This window comes from Ceratotherium simum, chromosome 39 (genome assembly GCF_057802395.1).
Source record: "Ceratotherium simum simum isolate JZ-2026a chromosome 39, ASM5780239v1, whole genome shotgun sequence".
Taxonomy (NCBI): Eukaryota; Metazoa; Chordata; class Mammalia; order Perissodactyla; family Rhinocerotidae; genus Ceratotherium; species Ceratotherium simum.
Window position 1 is genome coordinate 7259960 of NC_141938.1, and position 25063 is coordinate 7285022.

The 25063-nt window shown below is 40.0% G+C and overlaps 1 protein-coding gene across 2 annotated transcripts; it reads right to left on the reverse strand.

Annotated features, from left to right (window-relative positions):
• Positions 1 to 710: 710 nt before the first annotated feature.
• LOC106803919 (uncharacterized) lies at positions 711 to 18779 on the reverse strand. 2 transcript variants are annotated; one of them, XM_014796920.2, is made up of 6 exons: positions 15542 to 18775; positions 5664 to 5752; positions 4919 to 5045; positions 3942 to 4022; positions 3036 to 3118; positions 711 to 2537 (listed from the first exon to the last, which is right to left on the reverse strand). In XM_014796920.2, exons 1-6 carry the CDS (start codon positions 15543 to 15545, stop codon positions 1182 to 1184), a joined length of 1740 nt encoding a protein of 579 aa, XP_014652406.2. In that variant the 5' UTR covers positions 15546 to 18775; the 3' UTR covers positions 711 to 1181. The 2 variants fall into 2 exon arrangements, with proteins under 2 accessions (XP_014652406.2, XP_087281670.1); XM_087425544.1 differs by lacking the exon at positions 3942 to 4022 and having other exon boundaries at positions 15542 to 18779.
• Between the last annotated feature and the right edge of the window lie 6284 nt (positions 18780 to 25063).

Below are 25063 nucleotides of genomic sequence, written 5' to 3' on the forward strand. Positions count from 1 at the left end.
TCCCTGTGTCATGGGCCCTTATTGCTTCCAAGTGGTCCTCTGGGGAATGTACTGTGTTCTCTCCAGGAAACTGTGAGGATAACAAAACCATAAAACTCTTGCTAGTTTCTCTCTCTTGGTGTCTGGCCTCACCATACCTCATGCAAGGAAATATGATTAACAGGGAGTAACACAATTCAGATGATCAGTTTTGAATTTGGAAATTGTGAGTCCTCCAAATTTTTTATTCTATTTTCAAGATTGTTTTGTCTATTCAGGGTCCCTTGTGACACCCTATGAATTTGAGGTTTTGTTTTTCCATTTCTGCAAAAAATGGCCATTGCAATATTGATGGCACTGAATCTATAGATCACTTAGATTAGTAGTGATATGATGATGATATTCTCTTCCTATTCTTGAGCATAGGATAACTTTCCATTTATTTATGTCTCCTTCAAATCCTTTCAGCAATGTTTTGTAATTTTCAGTGTACAAATCCAGGTGGTTAGAAGAGAATCAAGTGTGAATCCTATTGACCCTCTTTGACCAGGTTGCAAACCAGGTGTAGCAACTAGACTGGCCTATTGGTAGAAAGAAAGACACATCATGTGTAGGAACCAACAGGGCCTAATCACCAATGCTATATCTATAGAACCACTCAGAATGCATATCTCAGAAGACCCCATGATTCACACTCAGGGTAGCATTCTCTATATTCAGTTTCTCTTGAATTTGAATTATCCAATGTTTATTAAGGAACAGAAACAATCTTATTAAAAATGATAATACAACATTTTTTACATTCACAAAGTTTTTCTCTACAACAAAATCACAAGTGAACATTAGCACAATTTTCCCACATTACATCACTTGGATTTCTCTCCATTACAAGGTCTCTTATATATAAAAAACATATATATTTCACTGAGGAAATAGCGAAGTGCTTCCATGTTTCTTAATGGTATGGTTTCACTGTTAGTCCATACATGCTGGGTTGTGATGAGATTCTGATGCCTTTCCCTCATTCCTTACATTTGTAGAGTATCTCTCTAGTGTGGTCCTTTCATGTCTTCAATGTGAATTGGGACTACTGAGGACTACACCACATTCCTTATATTGATACAATTTCTCTCCAGGTGAGTTCTTTCATGATACCAAAAAGAAATGGGAAAACTGAAGGCTTTCCCACATTCTTTACATTTCTAACATTTCTCTCCAGTGTGAGTACGCTTGTGAATGACAAAGTACAAATAATTGCTAAATGTTTTCCCACATATGTTACACTCAATAGGCTTTTCTCCCGTATGAGTTCTAAAATGTCTGTTAAGATGTGAGGAAAGAGCAAAGGCTTTCCCACATGTGTCACATTTAAAAGGCTTCTCTCCAGTGTGTGTTTTTCTATGGTCACTAAGGCTTGAGGATTGAGTGAAGGCTTTCCCACATTCCTTACATTCATAGGGTTTCTCTCCAGTGTGGGTTCGCATGTGAACTTTAAGGGACACAGAACGTTCAAAGCCTTTTCCACATTCCTGACATTTATAGGGTTTCTCTCCAGTATGAGTACGGTTGTGAATGACTAAGTATGAAGAACTGCTAAATCTTTTCCCACATATATTACACTCAAAACGCTTTTCTCCAGTGTGAGTTCTAAAATGGGCAGTAAGATTTGAGAAACTACCAAAGGCTTTCCCACATGTATCACATTTAAAAGGTTTCTCTCCAGTGTGAATTTTATTGTGGTAAATGAGACCTGAGGATTGAGTGAAGGCTTTCCCACATTCCTTACATTCATAGGGTTTCTCTCCAGTGTGGGTTCGCATGTGAACATTAAGATGCACAGAACGTTTAAAGCCTTTCCCACATTTCTTACATTTATAGAGTTTTATTCCCGTATGAATTCTACTGTGAACGTGAAGGTATGAGGAAATTCTAAAGGATTTTCCACATACCTCACAAAGAAAGGGCTTCTCTCCTGTGTGTGTTTTCACATGTTCAATAAGTTCAAAAGACTTAATAAAGGCCTTCGCACATTCCTCACACTTAAAGGGTTTTCTACCAGTGTGAATTTGAAAGTGAGCATTAAGGTATACAGATTGTTTAAAGGATTTTCTGCATTCCTTATATTTGTAATGATTATTAGCAGTGTCAGTTTGTACCTGCACACCACGGCTTATTGAGTAAATAAAAGATCTCAAACATTCCTTCCCTTCATAGAGTTTTTCTCCATTGTGAGTTCTCATTGGTGCCTGAAGGTAAGACTGATTAACAAAGGCTTTCCCACCATCACTGCATTCCAAGGCTTTCTCTTGCATGCTAGTTTTACAGTACACAATATCTGGAGTCGGGCTGATGGCTTTTCCCCACTGATTAAACATGGAATGTTTCTCTCCAGGTGAGGTTTTCTTGTGCGGCGTAAGGAAGCTTTTTCCATACTGATTATCCTCATCACTGTTCCCTCCATGTTGAGTTCTCCTCTGGGTCTTAAGACATGAATGTTCACTGAAGACTTTCCCACACTGCTCACAATCAGCGAGTTCCCACTCACTGTGGATTTTCTCCTATTAAAGAATAAAGAATGAAGATTCAAAGATTTTTCAGACTCACTAATTGATCCCACCCATCTGAAAATAGAAACAGTACTACAATGATGATGATGATGATGATTACCATTTCCAGTACACTCATACACTTCCTACCCCGTTCATTTCTTTCTAGTTGAATATGGAATCCTTCTGCTGGAATGATACGCCACCTACTGTAATTTTAAAAGATTTCTGTACAGTTTCATAGAATTGTTTTAAAAAGTCAATGGCTAGTTATATAAGTGGAAATGAGTCCTTGTGGGAATTCTGAAGCAACAACTTTCAAGCAAGGTTTAGGATATCCCCCAGTTTAGCATATTCAGAATATCTTCCCAAAGACATTGCTCTCTCTTGGACAAATGCTACTTACCTCAAATATTTACCAGTTATGTTCATGTTCCATCTAATGAAAATCTCAATCTTTGTTGAATGTGGAAAATAAGAAATATCTCTTTTTAAACTTAGTGTTCTTACCATTTTTAGCCTATTGGGTGTTTTCTCCCCCAACATATCCTGCTGAATTGCTGAGTCTTTGGTTTTAAGTTGCATTTCCCGTTCTAAAATAAAAAAGAATAACCAATGTAGGAATTTGCAGAGAGAAATGTAGGCTTAAGGAGTTAAAAACAATAAGGCTCACTGTATTATTTCCTAATTAAAACATTAAACAAAAAAAGGGTAAAATAGATTTGAGGACTATACCTATGTCAAAAATTTTCAACGCTAAGGACGTGCGGTCAAAATTCAGTAGTTGATTAAAATGATTCTATGAAAATTAAATATGACGGAGAAAAAAAACAGGACACTATCAGGGAAAGAAAGTAGAAAGTTATAGACAAAAAGCATATATCCAAATGATAAAGTTAAAAACAAAGCAGAACAAGTCATTCTGTGAGATCACAAGAAATTTTGATTAAATGTAAATTAAGAATGTATGAGAAGGTGACAATAGCCCAAAGCTTCAGAGACTAGTGACTTCACCCTTCTAAAGAAAGCACATCTTAAAGTTTCCTCACTTTTTTCTTTTTTTGTGAGGAAGATCAGCCCTGAGCTAACATCCATGCTAATCCTCCTCTTTTTGCTGAGGAAGACCAGCTCTAACATCTATTGTCAATCCTCCTCCTTTTTTTTTTTCCCCCAAAGCCCCAGTAGATAGTTGTATGTCATAGTGGCACATCCTTCTGGTTGCTGTATGTGGGATGCAGCCTCAGCACGGCCGGAGAAGCGGTGTGTCAGTGCGCGCCCGGGATCCGATCCTGGGCTGCCAGTAGTGGAGAACGTGCACTTAACTGCTAAGCCACAGGGCCGGACCAAGTTTCCTCATTATAATTCCAAACATACTGAAATTTTCACTGATCAGGGAAGTTCTTCACAATCACTCACCTTGGAAGACTCCTCTCTGCACTGTACTCAACTCTTCTTCTTCCAACCAAGAGATCAGATTGGGTTTGAATAACAGATGTTCTGTTAACAGGGAAAGATGTATTAATAGAAAGGGCCCCTGCAAAAGATGACAAACTTTCCCATGAATCAGATCCTATACTTCTAATGAACACACTAAAATTATTTCAAAGGAGATAAAAATGCAAATATCTCCTCTTTCTGTGCATGAAAGAGACTGGTTATCTCTCGTTCCTGAAACCTATGTTGAGACATATACGTACACGTTACAGAGCATTAAGACTTTTATTGAAATAGAAAATAAAGTAAGTGTAAAAGAGATATTCATTCTCATGGAGAAACTACTACATCAGTGGTTGTCACACTTTGTTGTCCACTGGAACCATGTCCACTGTTTTTATTAAAACAGAGATGTCTGGGTGCCAACCCAGTGGCATAGCGGTTAAGTTTGCACGCTCCACTTTGGCAGCCCAGGGTTCGCAGGTTCAGATCCTGGGCATGGACCTACACACTGCATATCAAGCCATGCTGTGGCAGCCATCCCACAGATAAAGTAGAGGAAGATGGGCACTGATGTTAGCCCAGGGCCAATATTCCCAAGCAAAAAGAGGAGGATTGGCAACAGATGTGATTGGCAACAGATGTTAGCCCAAGGCTAATCTTCCTCACTAAAAAAAAACCCAAAAAAACAACAGATGTCTGGGCCCAATGCCAGAGTTTCATTCACTGTATCAAAAGTGGAGTCTGAGAATGCACATTTCTAAGAGAGTCATGGGGATGGTGTTAGTCCTCAAAATACATTTTTACAGAAACCACACTAGATTAAAACCCATTAGTGTAGAGACTAGTGTTTGCTGGTTTCCATTATGTGCAGATTTCACATCACCAATACTGCAACATAGTAAATACATCATATATATCTGTTCCATAAGAGGCTACAGGAAAGATGGCAGCCTTACCTACTGTGGTCAGGTTCTTGTAGTTCTCCAGCATCACATCTCTGTATAGATTTTTCTGAGCTGGGTCCAGTAGAGTCCACTCCTCTCGGGTAAAGTGCACAGCCACATCAGCGAAGGTAACTGAGTCCTAAATCATCACACACAAGCTGGCTTCAGTAAAGTAACATCTCTGCCAGCATTCACTGGGGCATGAAGAAGGGAGATCTCATGGCAAAAGAGCGTTTCAAGGTCTCTCATCATCTCCCCCAGGGTGCAATGCTCCTGTGTACTCTTCTCTCTGTCTACACTCACTCACAATTGATATCCTCCAGTTATGGCTTTAATGGAACCTCTGACACATGAACTTATCTCACAAGAACTAGACTAAAAACTCTTCTCATCTTACTTCCCTCAGGCAGCAAAGCTCTAAGCAAATTGTAAGCACTTGGAAAAGATGATGAATGAATAGATTCTTTGAGAAATGCACACTTTCATTTTCATTACCTTAGAGCATGTAGCTAAATAAAAAATATGCAATCACCATCATAAAAGACAATATTAGATAGAAGGTAATTATTGAAATACTGAGATTATTCACAGGAACCAATATGAGAGGCTCCACTTTAGGAGGGAATTCAAAAGGGACTCAGTCCTTGAGAGGCTTGATTTCTTCAAGAAACTCTAGATACAGTTCTGCCTAGAAGGAAATGTGTCTAACTGGTGGAAGCAATATATCACTTTGTAGAAGGATACACTTTCTAATTACCTGAGAAATACTGGTCAAACACTCAGTTGCCATCCTTTCTGATTCTATCTTTTCCTCAGGAAGGCAGAAGGAGTCCTTAGAAAGACGACCTAGGAGGAAAGAAAGAAGGCTTGAGGGTCTAGAGGTGACCATAATTCCCACATTCACCTGCCTGGAAGTCATTCCATTCTAGCTTGAAATTCCCAAATATCCCTGCACACTCAAGAATTCTCACACAAATAGATGGTACTGCCATCCAATGCCAGAGTAGTCCTGTCTCATGTGGAGCCACAAAAGGGGACTGCAAGCCATGCTGCCCATCAGGAAAAGCGTAATGGTTTCATTTTACAGGGAAGGAAACTTAAACCTTTAGAAATATGTCTGTTCATTTGTCAAGACAATAAAGTTGATGAATGCGATCATGCAGCCACTCTCCCTAATTGACATATACCAGGAAGCTGACTTATAGAACAGCATTCTCTGACTCACTTAAGCTCCTCCTAGATAAACCAGCAGCATGACTGCTCAGGTCCACACCAAAGGTATCTATATTGTGCAGGCAGGACCTAAAAGCTTCTAAAACAGTATGCTCTATACCAAGAGTATCAATAACATCAATTGCCACTTTCTGAAGACCATCTGTACCAGATGTCTCACTAGGAGCTTACAGCTCACTTTTATATTTGCAACAACTTGTATATTTGAATCTACTCTTTCAACTCTAAATTCTGTATGATCTAAACACAAATCAAACACAGTTGATCAAAAATTAGGGTCCAGTAAATTTAGAACAGTTCAAATATAGATAGTAATGTAAAATATCTTAATTTTTTTATGTTGCTTTCATGCTTAAGTAAATATTTTCAATATATACGGGATCTACACATGCTACTGGATGGGACAGGTCAAGAATGCTCCTGGGTATATGAAGAGAAACAAAAAGAAATATTTTATTCAGTCAACACTCTTGAGCGTCCCTTGAAGGATGCTGGCGAAGTCTGAAGCTCTGCATGGGTTTCTTTTTTAAGTTCTTGTCACTGCCTTATTCCTTGATTCTTTCAGTAAATAACGAAGAAGTTATGTCCCTGTACTAGGCACTCCATTGAGGGCACTAATGTATACAGAAAATGTCCTAAACATTAAAGATCCAACAATGCTACTGGAGAATATATACAATAGAGTAATAATTGATATAGCAATTCATCACTGATAAGGGAAAACAATCAACCAGGTGCGAAAATAACAAGTGTCCTGCACACACACACACACACACACACAATGCACATATATTCTATTAAAGAAAAGGGAAATAACCATTAGGTCTTCCACACCTGATCCTAAAGGATTAGAAAAAGTATGTCAATGTCTTTACAAAAGAACTCAATAGGGCCGGCCCTGTGGCTTGGTGGTTAAGTGCGCGCTGCGATGCTGGTGGCCCGGGTTCGGATCCCGGGTGCGCATCGAGGCACCACTTCTCCGTTCATCCTGAGGCCGAGTCCCGCATACAGCAACTAGAAGGATGTGCAGCTACGACATACAACTATCCACTGGGGCTTTGGGGGGAAAAAAATAAAATAAATAAAATCTTTAAAAAAAAAAAAAAGAACTCAATACATGAAAGTCCTGGGAAGCCCCCACAAGTCTTGGTTGGAAGCATTCAAATCATACAGAGTTCTGCACTCTTCTCTTTCCTTGGCAAAACGGCAGTGCCGTATCACACGTCCCCAACATTTGTCTATTTTATGCGTGTTTTTCAGATGAGCACGTTTTCGTTTTACTTATCAGTTTCATTTTGCACACAATTGGCTTTTGTACTTATTGTTTCTTCCATAGACTTCCTTCATGTTTCTTAAATTGTCTTTTAACACTTTGTATTAAAGGTCACCTTCTTTTTATTAAAAATCAATAACCTTGGGTGTGATGTCAACATCATGGCAGACCAAATTGTCCAGTTAGTCTCTCCTTTCTAAGTTACAACCAGTAGGACATCCAAAGAACAACAAAGGACCCTTTGCAGAGCACACCTGAACACCTGAGAAATCCATACATCTATACACCTGAAGGTGGGTTGACTACACTTCCTGTACCTGGTGGAACTAGGGGAGCAGCAGCTCCTGCGACTGGAAGTCCCAGGAACTGTGGCTGCACCTCTAACCAGAGACTCCAAGAACTGAGGTCACACGCATGAATGGAAGCCCCAGGAATCCACGCAGCCCACGCTGCAGGAGGCACCGGGAAGCACTGCAGGCCCATGACCAAAGGCTCCAGGAAATGTGATGATACCTGTAACCCAGGCCGCTCCACCTACCCTGGGGGCAGTGCCTCTGACCCTGACCTTGACCCTGCCAGCAGCAGGGGCTGCATCCAAGACTCTGATACCTCCTGGAGTGGCAGTGGTGCCTCTGACCTGAGGTTCCAGGAATCATGCCAGTGGCTGCATGAGTCACAGTGGCACTCACGGCTCAGTCCCTCCCTCTCCCCAAGCAGTGGCAGGTAGTACTGTTAACCTGAGGTTTCGGTGCCACAGCAGTGACCATGACAGCTCCAGCGGTGTCACACCAACATAGGCCTTGCAGCCGCAAATGCTGCATACAACACCTCAGGTCCCTGGCAGCGGTGCTGGTGCCTGTGACCTGAAGTTCCAGGACCCACACAGGCACTGGAGACCAGAACTTAGGGAGCCCCAGTGGTACTTGTGACGCAGGTACTCCTTCCCTTGTGGTGGTAGCAGCGTCATCTGCAAATCTGGGCAAGCTGGCAGCAGCAGCAACACTCGCAAACCCAGCATCCCTGGCAGCAGTGTTGCCAGCACCCCCAGATAATCGAAGAGCAGCTGTAAAGGGGGCACATGCAGCAGCAGTGTCTGAGCCCATGGAGAACCCACAGAGACCCAGAAAACAGTGACAACAGAGCCAACGACCCCAGTCATCCCCAGATGCAGAGACACATGCAAACTTCTTTCTCCTCACCCGTAGCAGCAGTGCCTGCAAACCAACAAACCAAGACTGGCAGAGGTGCCCATGACCCTAGATCCTGCCCCACTCTCTTTGTGCTCCTGGTGCAATGGGGGAATCCCCAACCCAGGCAACCCCAGAATCAGCAGAGGCGCTCTCACCCCGGTGAAACCCACAACTGTAGCAACATTGTAGGCAGCAAGGAACCAGTAACCTCAGAAGCACAGGCAGCACAATGAGGTTACTGATGACTCATCTGGCAAAGACAGTGGAGAATGGAGAAAAGAGGCTCTCAAATACAAGAGAAGCAGCTCAAAATCAAAATAAACAAAGCTCACCCCAATAAGAAAACTTTCCTACCCCAAATGCACTGGCAGAGAAACTCATCAGCCACCGTAAAGAACAAAAGTAACCCAGCAGCATTAAAAGAAAATGACATTTACCTAGAAGCCAAACTTCAAGTCACGGAAGACTGCAACCTGATAGAAAATTCAAGATAGCTGTCATGAAGAAAAACAAAGGCTTACAACAATACTCAGAAAGAGTATTTTACTGAACTCAGGAATAAAATTAATAAACAGAAGAAATACTTCACCAAAGAGACAGAAACTCTAAAAAAAAAAAAAAAAGAAACTGGGAGCTGAAAAGCACATAAATGAGTTTAAGAACAAAGTAGAATGCATTGGAAATACAGCAGAACACACAGAAAAGAGAATCAGCAAGTTGAAAGACAGTAATCTAGAAATGATTCAGGTGGAAGAGGAGAGAGAAGATTCTGAACAAATGGAGAAAGTCTATGAAAAATATCCAACTTTATTAAGAAAACCAACACAAGGATAATGGGTATCCCAAAAGGAGAGGGGGAGAGGGAGAAAGGTGCAGAGCTTACTTAAAAAAAATAATAGCTGAGAACTTCCCAAACCTGGTGAAGCAACTGGATATACAAGGACATGAAGCTAACAGAACACCTAATTACCTCAATGCACAAAGACCTTCTCCATTGCACATTATATTAGAGGTGTCACAAGTCGATGACAAAGGAAAAATATTAAGGGCAGCCTAGGAGAAGAACATAACTTACAAAGGAAACCTTATTAGGCTATCAATGGATTTCTTAGAAAAAAATCTACAAGCTAGGAAAAAGTGAAATAATATATTCAAAATTAAACACTGCCAGCCAAAAATACTCTATCCAGCAAAGTTATCCTTCACATATGAATCAGAAATAAAGCCTATCCCCAACACAGAAAAGGTGAGGAAGTTCTTCACCACTAGATCTGCCTTATAAGAAACATTGAAAACAGGCCTCCTACTTGAAACAAAAAGGCAAAGGTACATAAAGCTTTGAACAACATGATAGAATCAGAAAATTACAGCTCGATATCAGAATACATTAGTAAACAATTATAACATAAGTGCTAAAGAGAAAAAAGACATTAAAAACAACTATAAACACTTCAATTTGGTCATACACTTGCAATACAAAAAAGGATAACTTATGACAACACAAACAAAGATGGGGGAGAGGAAAAGGATGGAACCTACACAGGCAAATGGAGAAAAGATGCTATCAGAAGAAAAATGACTATCTCATCTAAGAGGTCTTTTATACAAACCTCATGGTAACCACAAAACAATAATTCAGAGCAAAGTCAAAAAACAACAAAAAAAGAGGAAACTGAGACACACATCAGAGAAAACCACCAAACTGAAATGGCAGACAGAAACCCAAGGAAAAAGAAACAATGCAAATATACAAAAACCAAAAAATAAATGATAAAATGGCAGTATTATGCCCTCATAATCAATAAGCACTCTAAATGTAAACGGGTTAAATTCACCAATCAAAATACACACAGTGGCTGAATGGATTACAAAGCAAAACCCAACAATATGCTGTCTCCAGGAGACTCATCCCAGCTCTAAATACAAACATAGGCTGAGAGTGACAGAATGGAAGATGATACTCCAAGCAAATGGCAACCAAAAGACAACAAGTGTAGCCATACTTATACCAGATAAAAAAGACTTCAAGCCAAAAAAGATAACAAGAGACAAAGATGGACATTATATAATGATAAAGAGGCTACTTCACCAAGAAAACAGAACTTCTATTAATATATATGCACCCAACATAGGGGTATCAAAGGATATAAAGCAACCATTAACAGACATGAATGGAGAAAATGACAGAAACCTAACAACAGTAGAAATTTTAATATTTCACTAACATCAACGGATAGATTACCCAGACGGAGAGTCAAGAAGGAAACACAGGCCTTGCAGGAAACTCGACCAGATGGACTTGAGAGATAAATATAGAACATTCCATCCAAAATAAGCAGAATACACATTCTTCTTGAGTACACATGGAACATTCTCAAAGATAGATCATATGCTGGGAAACAAAACAAACCTCAATAAACTTAGGCAAAGACTGAAATAATATCAAGCATCTTTTCAGACCACAACAGTATGAAACTACAAATCAACTACAAGAAGCAAGCTGGAAAAGTCACAGATATGTGGAGACTAAACAACATGCTACTGAACAACTATTGGGTCAATGAAAAAATCAAGGGAGAAGTCAAAAAATACCTGGAGTAAAAGAAAATGAAAATACAACATACAAAAACGTTTCTATGACATGCAGCAAAAGCAGTACTCATAGGGAAGTTTATAGCAATACAGACCTACAGCAAAGAACGAGACAAACTTCAAATAAACAATCTAACACTGCACCTAAAAGAACTAGAAAAAGAACAGATGAGGCCCAAAATCAGTGGAAGGAAAGAAAATATAACTCAAAATAGAAATGAATGAAAGAGAGACTAAAAAGACAACAGAAAAGATCAATGAAACTTAGATCTTGTTCTTTAAAAAAAAAAAAAAAGAAATTGACACATCGTTAGCTAGACTCACTAGGAGAAAAAGAGAGAAGGGTCAAATAAAATCAGAAATGAAAGAGGAGAAATTACAACAGATACCACAGACATATGAAGGATTAGAAGAGAATACTATGAAAAACTATACACCAACAAATTAGATAACCTAGAAGAAACGATAATTTCTTAGAATCACACAATCTCTCAAAACTGAATCAAGAAAAAACAGAGAATTGAATGGACCTATCACAAAGAGAGTGAAACAGTAATCAAAAACCTCCACAAAAGCAAAAGTCCAGGGCCGGCCCTGTGGCTTGGTGGTTAAGTGCGTGCGCTGCGATGCTGGTGGCCCGGGTTCGGATCCCGGGTGCGCATCGAGGCACCACTTCTCCGTTCATCCTGAGGCCGAGTCCCACATACAGCAACTAGAAGGATGTGCAGCTACAACATACAACTACCCACTGGGGCTTTGGGGGGGAAAAAAAAAAAAAAAAAAAACATTAAAAAAAAAAAAAAGCAAAAGTCCAGGATGGGATGGCTTCCTGGTGAATTCTCCCAAATATGCAAAGAAGATTTAATACCTGTCCTTCTCAAACCCTTCCAAAAAACTGAAGAAGATGGGATGTTTCCTAACTCATTTTACAAGGCCTACATTACCCTGATACCAAATCCAGACAAGGACAATACAAAAAAAGGAAAATTACAAACCAATATTATTGATGAACATTGATGCAAAAATCCTCACCAAAATATTAGCAAATTGAATACAAGAATACATTAAAAGGATCATACACCACAATCAAGTGGGATTTATGCCAGGGACACAGGGATGGTTCAACACCCACAAATCAATCAATGCAATACACCACATTAGCAAAATAAAGAATAAAAATCACATGATCCTCTCAATAGATGCAGAGAAAGCATTTGACAAAATTCACCTTCTGTTTATGACAAAAAGTTTCAATAAAATGGGTATAGAAGGAAAGTATGTCAACATAATGAAGCCCATATACCACAAACCCACAGCCATCGTCATACTTAATGCTGAAAAACAAAGCTATTCCTCTATGAACAGGAGTAAGAGAAGGATGCCCACTCTCACCACTCTTATTCAACATAGCAATGAAAGTCCTAGCCAGAGAAATTAGGCAAGAAAAACAAAAAGAAGGGATCCAGATTAGAACGGAAAAAGTAAAACTATAAGTATTTGGAGATGATATGATTCTACACAAAGAACGCCCTAAAGAATCCACCAAGAAACTATTAGAAATAATGAACAAATAAAGTAATGTTACAAGGCACAAAATCAGCATACAAAAGTCAGTTGCATTTGTATACACTTAATAACCAACTAGCAGAAAGAGAAATCAAGAATACAATCCCAGCTACAATCACAACAAATCAAATACCTAGGAATAAATTCAACCAAGAATGTGAAAAACTGTACATTCAAAACTGTAAGACATTTTTGAAAGAATCTGAAGACATAAAGAAATAGAAAGAGATTCCATGCTCATGGTTTGGAAAAATTAACACAATTAAAATGTCCATATTACCTAAAGCAATCTACAGAGTCAATGCAATCTCAATCAGAATCCCAATGACATTCTTCACGGAAAGAGAACAAAGAATCCCAAAATTTACGTGGAAAAACAAAGGACCCTGAATAGCCAAAGCAATTCTGAGAAAAAAAGAACAAAGCTGGAGATATCACACTCTCTAATTTCAAAATATACTACAAAGTATATAATCCAAACAGCATGGTACTTGCAGAAAGACAGACACACAGTTCAATGGAACAGAACTGAGAGCCCAGAAATGAAACCACACATCTATGGACAGCTAGTCTTTGTGGACAGTGATGTGCAAAAGAATGAAATTAGGTCATTAGCTTACAAGTAACTCAAAATGGATTAAAGATTTGAATGTAAGACCTAAAAGCATAACACTCCTGCACGAAAACTTAGGCAATACGCTCCTTCATACCCGTCTTAGCACTATCTTTTTGAATACAATGTCTACTCAGTCAAGGGAAACAAAAGAAAAAATAAACAAATGAGACTATATCAGACTAAGAAGCTTCTGCACGGCCAAGGAAATCATCAACAAAATGAAAAGACAACCCACCAACTGGGAGAAAATAGTTACAAATCATACATGCGACAAGAGGTTAATTTCCAAAACATATAAAGAGCGCAGACAACTCGACAACAAAAAAATGAACAACTCCATCAGAAAATGGGCAGAGGATATGAACAGACATAATTCCAAAGACATACAAATGGCCTAGAGGCACATGAAAAGATGTTCAACATCACTAATCATTAGGGAAGTCCAAATTAAAATTACAATGAGATATCACCTTACACCCCTCAGAATGGCTACAATTAACAAGACAAGAAATAAGTGTTGGAGAGGATGTAGAGAAAAGGGAACCCTCATACACTGCCGGTGGGATTGCAAACTGGTGCAGCTACTATGGAAAACACTATGGAGATTTCTCAAACAACTAAAAATAGAAATACCATAAGACCCAACTAACCCACAACTGGGTATTTATCCAAAGAACATGAAATCACTAATTCAAAAAGATATATGCACCTCATCTTCATTGCAACATTACTGACTATAGCCAAGACTTGGAAGCAACCCAAGTGCCCATCAACAGATGAATGGAAGGCCTGCCCCGTGGCTTAGCAGTTAAGTGTGCGCGCTCTGCTACTGGCGGCCTGGGTTCGGATCCCGGGCACGCAGCAAGGCACTGCTTCTCCGGTCATGCTGAGGCCACATCCCACAATACAGCCAACTAGAAGGATGTGCAACTATGACATACAACTATCTACTGGGACTTTGGGGGAAAAAAAGGAGGATTGGCAATAGACGTTAGCTCAGAGCCGGTCTTCCTCAGCAAAAAGAGGAGGATTAGCATGAATGTTAGCTCAGGGCTGATCTTCCTCACCGAAAAAAAAAAAAGAAAAAGGAAAAAAGAAAAAGAAAAACACATGAATGGAGAAAAAAGATGTGGTATATATAGACAGTGGAATACTACTTGGTCATCAAAAAATATAAAATCGTGCCATTTGCAACAACATGGATGGACCTTGAGGGTATTATGCTAAGTGAAATAAATCAGACTCAGAAAGACAAATACCACAGGATTTCAGTCATACGTGGAAAATAAAACAAACATATCTATAAGGAGAACAAATTGTTGGTTACCCGAGGGGAAAGCGTGAGGGGATGGTGAAACAGGTAAAGGGGCACATGTGTATGGTGATGGACAAAAACTAGCCTATTGGTGGTGAATACAATGCAGTCTATAGAGAAGCTGAAATACAATAATGCACTCTCAAAATTTACAAAATGTTATAAGCCAATAAGACCTTAATAAAATAATTTTTAAAAAACTGGGCAGAGGATATGAACAGACATTTTCCAAAGAGGATACACAGAGGGCCAACAGGCACATGAAAAGATGTTCAACATCACTAACTATTAGGGAAATGCAAATCAAAATTACAATGAGATGTTACCTGACACCCATCAAAATGTCTACTATTTTATTTTTTTTGTTGAAGATTTGCCCCGAGTTGGTCACCGCCACAGCATGGCTGCTGCCGAGTGGTGTAGGTCCGTGCCCAGAAACCGAACCCAGGCCACCAAAGCAGAGTGTGCTGAACTTAAACACTACGCCATGGGGCCAGCCCCCAGAATGTCTACTATTAAAAAGACAAGATATAACAGTGTTGGAAAGGATGTGGAGAAAAAGGAACCTTCCTACACTGCTGGTGGGGACGTAAATTGGAGCAGCCACTATGGAAAAGAGTATGGAGATTGCTCAAAAAATTAAAAACAGAAATACCATATGATCCAGCTATTACACTTCTGAGTATTTCTCCAAAGAATATGAACACAGTAATTTGAAAAGATATATGCACCCCTATGTTCTTGCAGCACCATACACAATAGCCAAGACTTAGAAACAACCTAAGTACCCATCAAGGGATGAATGGACAAAGAAGTGGTGTATATATGTACACAACAGAATAGTACTCACCCATAGAAAAAGACAAAATCTTCCATTTGCAAATAGGTAGATGAACCGTGACGGCAGTATGCTAAGTGAAACTAGTCAGATGGAGAAAGATAATTACTGTATGACCTCACTTATATGTGGAAGATAAACAAACACACATACATAGGAGAACAGATCGGTGGTTACTGAGGGGAAGGGCAAAAGGAATAGATGGGCATACATGTATGGTGATGGATGGCAACTAAACTTTTGGTGGTAAACACAATGCAGTCTACACGAAAGTCAAAATATAGTGATGTACTCCTGAAACTTACATTTATAAACCAATGTGACCTCTATTAAAAAAAAAAAAAAACACCTTTAATAAATCAGACACAGACCAACAGGCCAAATGCTAATCTACAAAATGGCATTTGAATGGTGACAACCACTGAAAGTTCCACACTTTATTATCTATGAACCAATATCACCCTCACAACCTTGCAGTCCTTATTCTACTGTTCAGAAGACTAAAACCCAGAAACATGTATGTTACAAAAACCATGTGTCCAGACTCACAGTATAACTGTCCTTACTACCAAGGGTCTCAAACCCCTTGGGCTCAATAGGCCCAAGAATCTGTTGAGTCAGGTGGTGCCTGCATAGAATGCTTTACTTTTCTTTTTATTTTGTAATTGAGATTTTAAAAACATATAATACACACATCTTAAGCATTTACTGGATGAGTTTTGATAATCTCATATTCTCATGCAATCACCAGCCTAAACAAGATACACAACATAGTTATCTCCCTACAAAGCCTTCTTGCTCCTTCCAGTCCACTCCTTCCCCCTTGCTCCCAGACAAGCAATTTCTGAGTTCAACCAGTTACCAAATACACATTCTGCATATGTACATTAGGCAGTTTACATAGAATTTCAAAAGTATATCCGAATTGATTTTCCTCTATTGCTTAGTTTAACAATATGGGAAAAATATATTAAAATCTCCCACTAGAATAATGGAGTTGTCTATTTCTTCTTCTACTTCTGTCAAACAAAGCCTCATATATATGAAAAAAATCACTGAGTGGATATACATTTACATTTTTATATTTTTGGAGAAACAGAATCTTTTATCACAGTGACCCCTGTAGCCGTACTACTGATTTTTGACACTGTCGTGTGACATCAGGATCAGCTTGTTTTGGAGAGGTTTTTTGCATTGTGTCTGTTTTGGATGCCAAGGTTTGCCAGTACAGAGAGCAGCACAGAGCCTGGCTCAGTGAAGGCACCCGGTGATTGGTGATCAACAGGCAACAGAGATCCTTCACACCACTTCCTGCCAAGAGGAAAGACATTCACAGAATCACAGTATCTGCACATCTGCAACAACTTTATCTTCAGAGCCCTCATCAGTTGTTTCCCAATGGCACAGCTAGCTCCTTGGGACACTCAGGTGGCAAACAGAGTTAACATGGATATTACCAAGCCACATGGACCCTTCAGTGCTTTCTGCCAACCCACATTCTCACGGGAGTCTTCTGATCCTTTACCTGTGGAGTGATTCTAGCCCCTTAAATGCATCACTGTCTATAAAAAGTAAAACAGATGGAGTCACTCTGGATGTTCAGTCAGGGAATCAAAGGCCTAGTCTGGGTAGGAGGAGGAATCTCCAGTTGGACTACAAAACCACTACACGTTTGTTAACACAAACATTTGCTAAGATTGATAATAACACAAGTGAATTACTGATTCTGATTAATTCCTTGAATACATTTGCTATTCACAAAATTAAAACACATCCATATTTTCTCTTGATTCACATCATGTGAACAGATGTCACTTATTTTCTCCTGTCAGGTATACACTGAAGATTAGAATCCTCCTTCAGCATTTTCCCCAACCAAATAAAAGGTCTCTACTGTCAAGTTTGGGAGTAACCCTTGATGCTCTCCCCTCTCACCCTAGAAATGTAATCAACCAAACACAGAACCCTTTCCCCATCTCCCACTAGCATCCCTTCTCACATCGCTAACTCCAGTGCTTTGTCTTTTTATGACTTAAATATTTATCACCTGTCTTAACGTTCACCTACTCCCATATGAGGAGAGAAAATAATAACGTTCTCTAATTTAGCTCCAGAACCCTAACCAATTTGTAACAATACATTTATTTTCTTGGACAGATGTTTGCCTCCTCCGATAGTTTACAAGTTTCCTAAGAACAGCCATGGGTTGAATTTTTTCATTCAGCACTAACCAAACATTCAAACATTCATTAAGCAGGAGTAAATGAACAGATGAAGGAAATGCCTGGATTCTTTCACTTTTACCTTCTACAAAACTCACAAATCATTTCATTTTCTTTTTCATAACAATCATCCACATTTAGGTTCCATGATCATGTTTTAAAACTTATTCATCATGAGATTCTATCTTGACTCCATGCCTTCACTCTCATCTTTCCTGGAGTCCATTCCGAAAGTAGGAGTTAGTGGGTTCTATTTAGGTTGTAATGGATTCAAATCACGCTCCTGCTGAAGCATCTCAGAAGTTTCCAGGGCCTTAGAATATTGTCCAGGGGCCGGCCCGGTGGCGCAAGCAGTTAAGTGCGCGCGCTCTGCTGCAGCGGCCTGGGGCTCACGGGTTCGGACCCCGGGCGTGCACTGATGCACCACTTGTTGAGCCATAATGCGGCGGCATCCCATATAAAGTAGAAGAAGATGGGCACAGATGTTAGCTCAGGGCTGGTTCTCCTCACACACACACAAAAAAGAATATTGTCCAGAGCACCTCATTCCACTGGTCCTGTCCCTGCTCTCCACTCTATCTCCCATCAATCTGTCTGTTCTGCTTCTACCAACTCTCTTTTCTCAGTTTAAGAAATACACCAAGGTCTTCACTATGCTGAATTTTGCTCACCAAGTTCCCTTCACCTGAAATGTGTTCACCCACTCTACAAATCCTCACAATAGTTACTCAGGCTTTGGTTCACAATTTAAGTATCAATCTCTCCCAATACATATGACCAGCTCATATTAAATCATTCTGATGTCCAAATCACAAACTTGCCAGTATTCACTTATTATCTGTATTCCCAAACAGACTGGAAGCCCCATGGTGGCACTACTGTTTCCATTTTGATGGCCATTATTTCTCTGTCCCTGGCACAGTTCTTGCTTATTAAAGGAATTCAATGAACTTTTGTGGATTGAACTGCCATTCCCCACAAGAATGTTACAGTACAGCATTCACAAATAAAAGGAACACAAAAATAGAATTACAACCTAAGGATCAAGTAAAATTCATATAAAATGTCTGCACAGAATATAACATAAACCAAAACACTGCACTTCTGAAAAAATATTTGAATATTTTTACTCAAGATGAAAGTAGACAGGATGTTTATTTGAAAACAAGTGCCTTGAAGTTAAAACTAAAATATCTTCCTTATGTTTCTCCATATTTTTAGACATGTTTTTAAAAAGTTCATTCAGAAACTACCAAATGACACAAGATCTGTAGAAGGAAATTTATAATATCCAGCAAAAGGTAAACGTATATTTACCTTTTGACCTAGAAAAACCACCTGAGAAGCTTACCCTGAAAATACACCCCCACAAATGTGAGACAACACATACAGAAGTTTATTCACTGCAGGCCATTAACAGATGCTAAGATAATTTTTAGAAAGGTTGTTGGGGAACAAGATATTCTGAGTATCCAAATATGACCCCACATAGTACTTTTTTATTCACAAGGAAAAGTCTACCTCTAAAACACAGTGCTCTGGGCATCACTACCTTAAGCAAGTAATCAAAGTTAGCATCACTGAGGGATGGCATAAATTTCCGTCTTCCCTGTGGAATGCAATTTGATGTACACATCATCTACAAAATATTTTGAAATGATATTTTGAAGGCTCTACACCAGGAGTTGGCACCCTTTGGTCACAGGCCTTTTTGTGTCAATAAAGCTTTGTTGGAACACAGCTATGCCCATTTGTTTACTTAGGTCTATGGCTGTCCACTACGAAGGCAGAACTGAGTCATTTGGACACCTTACGGCCTGCAACATATCAAGTACTATCTGGACCTTTTCAGATAAAAGGTTTGTCAACCTCTGCTCTGGACCCAGTTACCAGTCGATAGAAAATACAAGAAATGGAGAAAACTTTTAAACACACCATGGAAATAAAACCAGAAATATCAAAATGTGAGACTTTCTAAAAGAATGTGTATGATTCTTCAAAGGGTCAATACAAGGGTCAAACAACAGCAACTGACCTAGGTTAAAGATTAAAAGACATAAACAACGGCCATATATAAACCTTAATTGAGTCCTAGATCCAAAAACATATTTTGGAACAATGTGGAGAATTTTAGTTTTTACATAAAGTGGATATTTGATGACATTATTTTTTGATTTTCTTTGGTGAAATTATAGCATTGGTTTTAATAGGATAATATCCTTATCTTTGGGAGAGGGATTCCAAGTATTTAAAAGTATCATGTCTGTAATTTATTTTCATGTTACTTACTTTAAAATAGTTTCCATAAAACGTATTTATCTATGGGGAGAACAAACATACAAAATGTTAAAAATGGGTAAATCTAGTAAAATGAACATTCATTGTACAGGATGTTCAAATTTTCTGTAGGTTTAAGATTTTACAAAGGAAAAATGTGGGTAGAAAAACCACACTTAATCCAAATATCCTGTTAATTCTAAACTGAATTATTCTAGAACTGGTGTCGTCAAGTCCACATCTTTTTCTCCTGGAGGCCCCTGTTCAAAAGCTCTATGGGGATGTGCAAGCCTAGGAAGTTCAAATGAAGAGACACCTGAATATATTCCTTTTAATCTTTAGATAAAACACTTGTGGTCAACACATGCTTATAATTATATACACAAATATGCTCACCCTTGACACCTAAGAAACTATCTTACCTTTTTACCTTTACGTAATGTTAAAAAAAAACGCGCAGAGACAAGGCCCAATTCTCAGACGACACGTTCGTTCGCAAAGGAAAAGCAGAAGAGGCCCCTGAGCCAACTTTCCCCCGGACTCACGGGAACACGACGGGGTCGCCAGGGCCGTGAGAACCGGAGCGCGCGGGGCCTGAGCAACGGGACTCGAGCAGCGGAAATTCTTCTCCTTCTGGAGAAAAGTCCCGAGGTTACTTCGGAGGCTTCTGAACAGGGGAGCCCAGGGGATGAAAACCCCCCGCACACGCGCCCTTCCCGCCCCGGCTCCGCGCGGGGACAGCGGCCGGGCGGACGCGAGCGGAGGGGCCCGGCCTCTCTAAGGAGGCCCCTCGGGGTCCCGGCCACACCTGTCCTTTAACGCCCTCCGTGCCTCCCAGGGCGCTCCCTGCACGCGGGCCTCACCAGGGACGAGGACACCGCAACAGGACCAACTTAAATAGCTCCAGGATGCGCGGAGCCTCCGGGCAGAAGCACGGCGCTAACCGATGACGCAACTTCCGCTTCCTGCCTCAAGCCGTACAGGGCGGGACTCCGGGGCTCCGGCTGCCAATCACGTCCGACCATTTCAGGCAGAGAAACTGCAGTTCTCCCCGCGTGGGTGCGGATGGGCCTGGGGTGGGCTCCCCGCGGGGACTGGGGGCGAAAACCAGCGGCCGAGGAGATTGAGGCTAGAAGCAGGCCTGTGGGCGGGGCTACCGGATGAGGGCGGGGCTCACAACCAGGAGCGGGGTTGGGGCGAGACGGGGCCCAGCGCCGGGATTAGACGTCTGAAGACAGAGAGGCTGGGGTTGGGGACTCAGGGTGCCGGGTGCTCTATAAAGGCTTCTCTGCCTGCCTGCCTTCCCTCACCTTCCTAGAGCTCCTTCCGTGATTCTCCCGTAATAATATGCCTACCAGTCCATGAGATGGTCTATCTCTTCTGTTCAATCAATCACGTATTTAAGCTTTATTTCCCCTTATTTCTTTTTGTTTACCGTGGACACCATGCTAAACTCTAATTATTGATTCGTTTGCTTTTTCAGTGTATTAACATTTTTTATGTAGCTTTAATTTTTTTCTTCTTCAAATATGTATTTCTGGTTTTTATTTTTCCTATCTTACAATATGGTCCAGGGCCTCCCATACCAAACTGTGTAATAGCACTGATGCCAGGCTTTTTAACTCAGGAATAGTTCTATAGTTTCTCTGATCTAACATTTATTTATTTACTTTTTATTTTTCTTTTTGTGAGGGAGATCAGCCCTGAGCTAACATCCATGCTAATCCTCCTCTTTTTGCTGAGGAAGACTGGCTCTGAGCTAACATCTATTGCCAATCCTCCTTTTTTTCCTTTCCCAAAGCCCCAGTAAATAGTTGTATGTCATAGTTGCACATCCTTCTAGTTGCTGTATGTGGGACGCAGCCTCAGCATGGCTGGAGAAGCACTGCATCCGTGCATGCTGGGGATCCAAACGAGGCGGCCAGTAGTGGAGCGTGCACACTTAACTGCTAAGCCATGAGGCCGGCCCTACAGTTTCTCTGATAATCATGTTTGCTGTGTGTTTCACTGGGTAGCCTTTGTGGAGTTAACAAAGTTCTTGTTAAATCCTGATTTACTAGCACATTTTACCAAGAACTGTTTGTGTGCATTATTAAGTGTGTTTTATGCATGTATTGAATTGATAACTATTTTGCTACGTTAATGTTTCTTCTGTTGCTGTACAAAATATTTAATTTTTATGTAGTCGAGAAATTCTTCATGGAAAACAATTTCTGGATTTCCTGTGTTGCCTTAAAAATTCTCTTCAAACTCTAGATTACATTCAAATTTCCTAGTTTTGTTCTAAAATTTATTATTTTTAATGACATTTTAGTTTTTAATCCTCAAAGAATGTATTTTGGCATGTGGTGTGTGGTAGTGGATCCAATTTTTTTTTCCTCCAGAAAGATGGCCACTTGATAAACTATCCTTGACCTACTGATTGGAAATTCCACCTTTATTAAACAATAAATTCCTATATATACCTGTATCAATTTGTAGACTTTCCCATGCCAGTAATATTTGCTTATGCCCATATCATACTCTTAATTACAATAGTTTTATATTAAGGTTTAACATTTAGGATTAAAAATATAATGGTTGCTAAAGTTTGTTGCATCACACTACTCTGGGTGCTTCAGAGATATTACATTTTTTATGCTAATGATGTAGCTTTTCATGATTTTCTCTTTTGTTTGTTTTCTGCAACAGCTATAGTGATATATAATTTGAATTCCATACAATTTACCCGTTTAAAACTATACCATCCAATCTCTTTTAGTATGTTCACAGTGGGGCAACCATCACAATTTTAGAACCTTTACATCACTACTGTATAGGAAAGGGAGTAGCAAAATGGGGGGCTGTCATACCCCCCATTTTCCTACTCCCTTAACATCTAAGCTGCCAAGAACCTTTCTGTTTCTATAGATTTGTGTTTTCTAGACATTTCATGTAAATGAAATCATAACAATACTTTCTTTCTAATCGATGTGTGGTGGTATATAAGCATTGTTTTATTTAGGTCGTCAGTAATTTTTTCAGAAAAGTTTTGTAGATTTCAGTATACAAGTCTTTTACCTCCTTGGTTAAATATATCCCTAGGTATTTTACTCTTTTTGATGCAATTGTAAGCAGAGTTTTTAAAATTTCCTGTTCAGATTGTTGATTTTTGTGTATAGAAAAACACTGATTTTTCTGTGTTGATATTGCACCCTGAGAGCTTGCTGAATTTGTTTATTATCTAGAGTAGTTTGTGTATGTGTGTGTATTAACCATAAATCTTGCTTTTTTTTGGCTGCACAGTATTACATTGTACAACTCTACCCTCATTTATTATTGTAGTTCCCTAATGACTGACGAGTGGGTTGTTCCCAGTATTTTTATTTAACAAACAATGCTGCAATGAATAACCTTGTACATAGAATATTTTGCATAATATAATGTACCTGAATGATGAATTTTTATTGAAATTGCTGAGTCAACTCGAAAATCAGAAACAGCATACATGAGGACATTGAGGTATAACAACAAGGCATGTTAATAGAGCTGCAAATAGTTTATCATTATTTCATTATCAGTAACAATTTTATTATTATTTCATGAGCCAAAGCATTATTTTACTGCCATTCTCACATCTTATGATGTGTTTCCTTGAAAATAGGCCTTCAACACAAAGGCTGTGTGCAGATGGTTTTTTTGGGGGGAGGAGGAATTTGATCCCAGGGAGCAGGAGTACCAGTAAAGGGAGTAAAACAGAGAAAGAAGGAAAGCCAATGAAGGAATCCTTATCATTTTGATGCCTTTATGGGTGACTAGTGCTCAATGCCACCAAACCCTTCTGAGGTGCATTATGAAATGTGTCTCAGAACCTTCCCCTGGGTAGATGAAAAGACATCAGATCATGTCTTCTATTGGCCAGGGGTGATCCTAGAGGGATTAACATCCCCACATTTCTGAGTTGCACATTTATGAATACAGAGCAGATTCCCTTGAAACCGGCAAAAAGTTGGCCATTGATGATTAAGTAGCTAGGGACTAAAGACTAAAGTTTTTTTCCTTTTAGCAATTACTGGCTACAGCTTCTAGTTGTTTGCCTGCCAGTTGTTAACTGTGCTGTTTAGGCAATATGCTATCTGACTCCAACTAGATTCCTATAGATAACATCTCCTTAAAGCCTGAGTCATCATAGTAATGGATGTTTGAGCTGTTTTTCAGGAATTAGAACCCCTTGTTCACTTCAGGCCAGTTGAGATCACCCGCTCATCAACTGGGCCCACACAGATGTCCGATAAATGACCTTTTGAAGGCAAGAGGCTAAAAACTCCACCCCTGGGTCATGCCAACACCGCCGTTTTGTGAACATGCGTCCTATGAAGAGGCATGAAGTCTCACTACACTTGTGCAGATCATCAATTACCTCACCTCTCCTCACCTCCAGTCATCTATCTCTACATTTCAGGTCACTTTGCCCCCTTGCAGATAAATATCACTGAGTCCCTGTTTTCGGGGAAGCGGATTTGACACTCATTCTCCCGTTTCCTCAAGTGGCTGCCCTGTGATTAAACCCTCTCTCTCTGCAATCTCGTCATCTCGGTGATTGGCTTTCTGGGCGGCGGGCAAAACGAACCTGGTTCGGTAACACCCTCAGGTGTCCTATGTTGTGATATCAGAGAAGCTTCAGGGCAGGAAGCAGGAGGAATGTGGCATGGGCCTGAGACAGGTGCTGTCCAATTGCGGCCGTGGAAAGCTTTTCACAGCCTCCGTTGAAATGATTAAAGAAGACATGGCTGGAGTAAAACGATGGGGCAAGAGGATTTTGAGTTGATGCCTCTCTTAGTCAGCTAGGGCTGCCATAACAAATACCAAAGAGTAGGTGACTTAAACCACGTTTATTTCCTCACCATCCTGGAGGCTGGAAGCCCAAGATCAAGGTGCCAGCAGGTTTGGTTTCCTCTGAGGCCTCTCTCCTTGGCTAGCAGATGGCCACCCTCTTGCTGCCTCTTCATATGGTCATCTGTCTGTGCGCAAATGCCTCTGGTGTCTCTCTGTGTGT

What these genes read in the sequence shown, in the direction of transcription:
- LOC106803919 (XM_014796920.2), bottom strand. An exon ending in GTTTGACCAGTATTTCTCAG is followed by an intron (nt 5,046 to 5,663) that starts GTAATTAGAAAG and finishes GTGATGATTTAG; the next exon opens with GACTCAGTTACCTTCGCTGA. An exon ending in CAAGAACCTGACCACAGTAG is followed by an intron (nt 4,023 to 4,918) that starts GTAAGGCTGCCA and finishes CCCTGTTAACAG; the next exon opens with AACATCTGTTATTCAAACCC.